Source organism: Phoenix dactylifera, unplaced genomic scaffold (genome assembly GCF_009389715.1).
Source record: "Phoenix dactylifera cultivar Barhee BC4 unplaced genomic scaffold, palm_55x_up_171113_PBpolish2nd_filt_p 000761F, whole genome shotgun sequence".
NCBI lineage: Eukaryota > Viridiplantae > Streptophyta > Magnoliopsida > Arecales > Arecaceae > Phoenix > Phoenix dactylifera.
In genome coordinates, this window is record NW_024068132.1 from 98094 (window position 1) to 99960 (window position 1867).

Sequence of the window (1867 nt, forward strand, 5' to 3'; positions counted from 1 at the left end):
ATGCAGTAGGATCCATGCAACGCATATGTTGCATCGAGACCGGTAGAGAGCAAAGCTTGCATGTGATGCATATGATATGCATCGAAACTATTCTGTACATGTAGCTCCCTGAATCCAAGGGCCATTGCTATATGAAACTCTCAAATGCTCTGATAAGCATTGGCATTACCCATTTCTGTTATTAAATATGTCAAAGTGCACCGTAGGAGGATCCTAAGTTTAGGATTGAGCATAAGATTTGTACCATGATGCACTTAACTAAAGTATCTCTATCGCCGGATAGAAGAGAAAATTTTCTAATTTACCTTCTTATTCAAAACTCTTCCGATTAAAACTAAATTTTTATAATGAAATTTTTTTTGAATTAAAAATATAAATTAATGCTATTATTCTTAAAATAAAGTAATTGTGTATACAATTTTTATTCTTGCGGGAGCCGAACGCTAGTTTCAAATAAGTTGTGTCACCCACTCAAAGTTCGGGCAATATAATTATTTGTGCTGTCTGCTTCAATATTCGAGCTAGTTTCTGCTCGACGATGCACGGCTCTTTTTGTGAGAAAGGGTTAACCTAGACCAAATCCTAGTACAAACATTTGCTTGTCGAGTTGACCGGCCATATCATCTGTATCTTGTGCCAGTAAGACGTCAACGATCTCAAGGGGGGAAAAAAGTTAAATTCATGACAAAACAAAAAAGTTGGTATATGACGACATCTGTAGCTGTCCTTTTCTTCAACATAACATTTATTTAAACCAGAAACCCTTTTATTTTATTATTCTGATATACATGCAATTATGGAAGAAAACGGAGAGAAAGAGACTTGCGGTGCAAGGAGTGTAACGTGCAGGGCTTCAGGTAGACGTAGGTCTAGGAGTTCAAGGGTGCCCCCCACCCCCACTTCCATACCCAGATCCATAGCCTGCACCATAGCCAGACCCGGAACCAGAGCCTTCACCGCCACCGCCACCCCCGCCGCCGCCACTTCCATATCCACCACCATAGGCACCACCGCCTTCACCGTACCCGGAACCACTGCCGGACCCATATCCCGACCCACTCCCACTTCCACTCCCACCACCGGATCCGCCGCCACCTCCGCCACCTCCGCCACTTCCATACCCTCCTCCACTGGACCCTGATCCACCTCCTTCACCATAACCAGATCCGGAACCATAGCCAGATCCGGAGCCAATCCCAGAGCCACCACCCCCACCACCACCTTCGCCGCCGCCGCCGCCTCCACCAGTCAAGAATCGGCTTGCCTCAGAGAGACTAATGCTTAGCAACACTATGAAGGAAAGAGCAACTAGCTTAGTACGAGCCATAGTTGCTTAAGGAGAGAAGGAGGAATGAGCTGTGTGCCAGAAGGGAAGAAGGCGTGGGTATTTATAGAGCTGGATGCGCGACTCTTACGACATGCAAGCATCCCAACTCCCCAATTTACTTTATTTACGTGGCGAGGATAAGGTTTCTCGTATGAAACGAAAGAAAGGATCGAAGAAGAATATAGTATGTTATTTGACTCGCGTTATTGAATTTTTCCATAGCTTTTTTGTTTGGTGCGGTGGAATTCGTCCAAGTAGTTGCTTGACCAAGGTGCTGCTGGCCATGGTTTCCAGTCGGCAGGCCCTGTTTCTGGATCCTACGTGCCTCGATCGTTGACGAATTGGGTCACCACCTTTGAATTGTACGTCCAGCCATGTATACCTTGCGTGTCGCTGCCATTCTAATTGACGGCTTGGTTCATTTCAACCTTTCCAAGAATTGTTTTAAGTGGAAATAATGAGCAGTTGGCTTACTAGACTGCCACTGACCTAGCTTGCGGATACTTGGACGGAACGTTGAGATGAATTGCTGAAAACCAT

At 45.3% G+C, this 1867-nt stretch overlaps 1 protein-coding gene across 1 annotated transcript; it reads right to left on the reverse strand.

Moving 5' to 3' along the window:
- Nucleotides 1-722: 722 nt before the first annotated feature.
- Nucleotides 723-1346, reverse strand: LOC103723447 (putative glycine-rich cell wall structural protein 1). The gene has a single exon (XM_026800092.2). It carries the CDS (start codon nt 1325-1327, stop codon nt 878-880), a length of 450 nt encoding a protein of 149 aa, XP_026655893.2. The 5' UTR covers nt 1328-1346; the 3' UTR covers nt 723-877.
- Between the last annotated feature and the right edge of the window lie 521 nt (nt 1347-1867).

Excerpts from the sequence above, each read along its gene's own strand:
- LOC103723447 (XM_026800092.2), bottom strand. The coding sequence starts at position 1,327 with ATGGCTCGTACTAAGCTAGTTGCTCTTTCCTTCATAGTGTTGCTAAGC.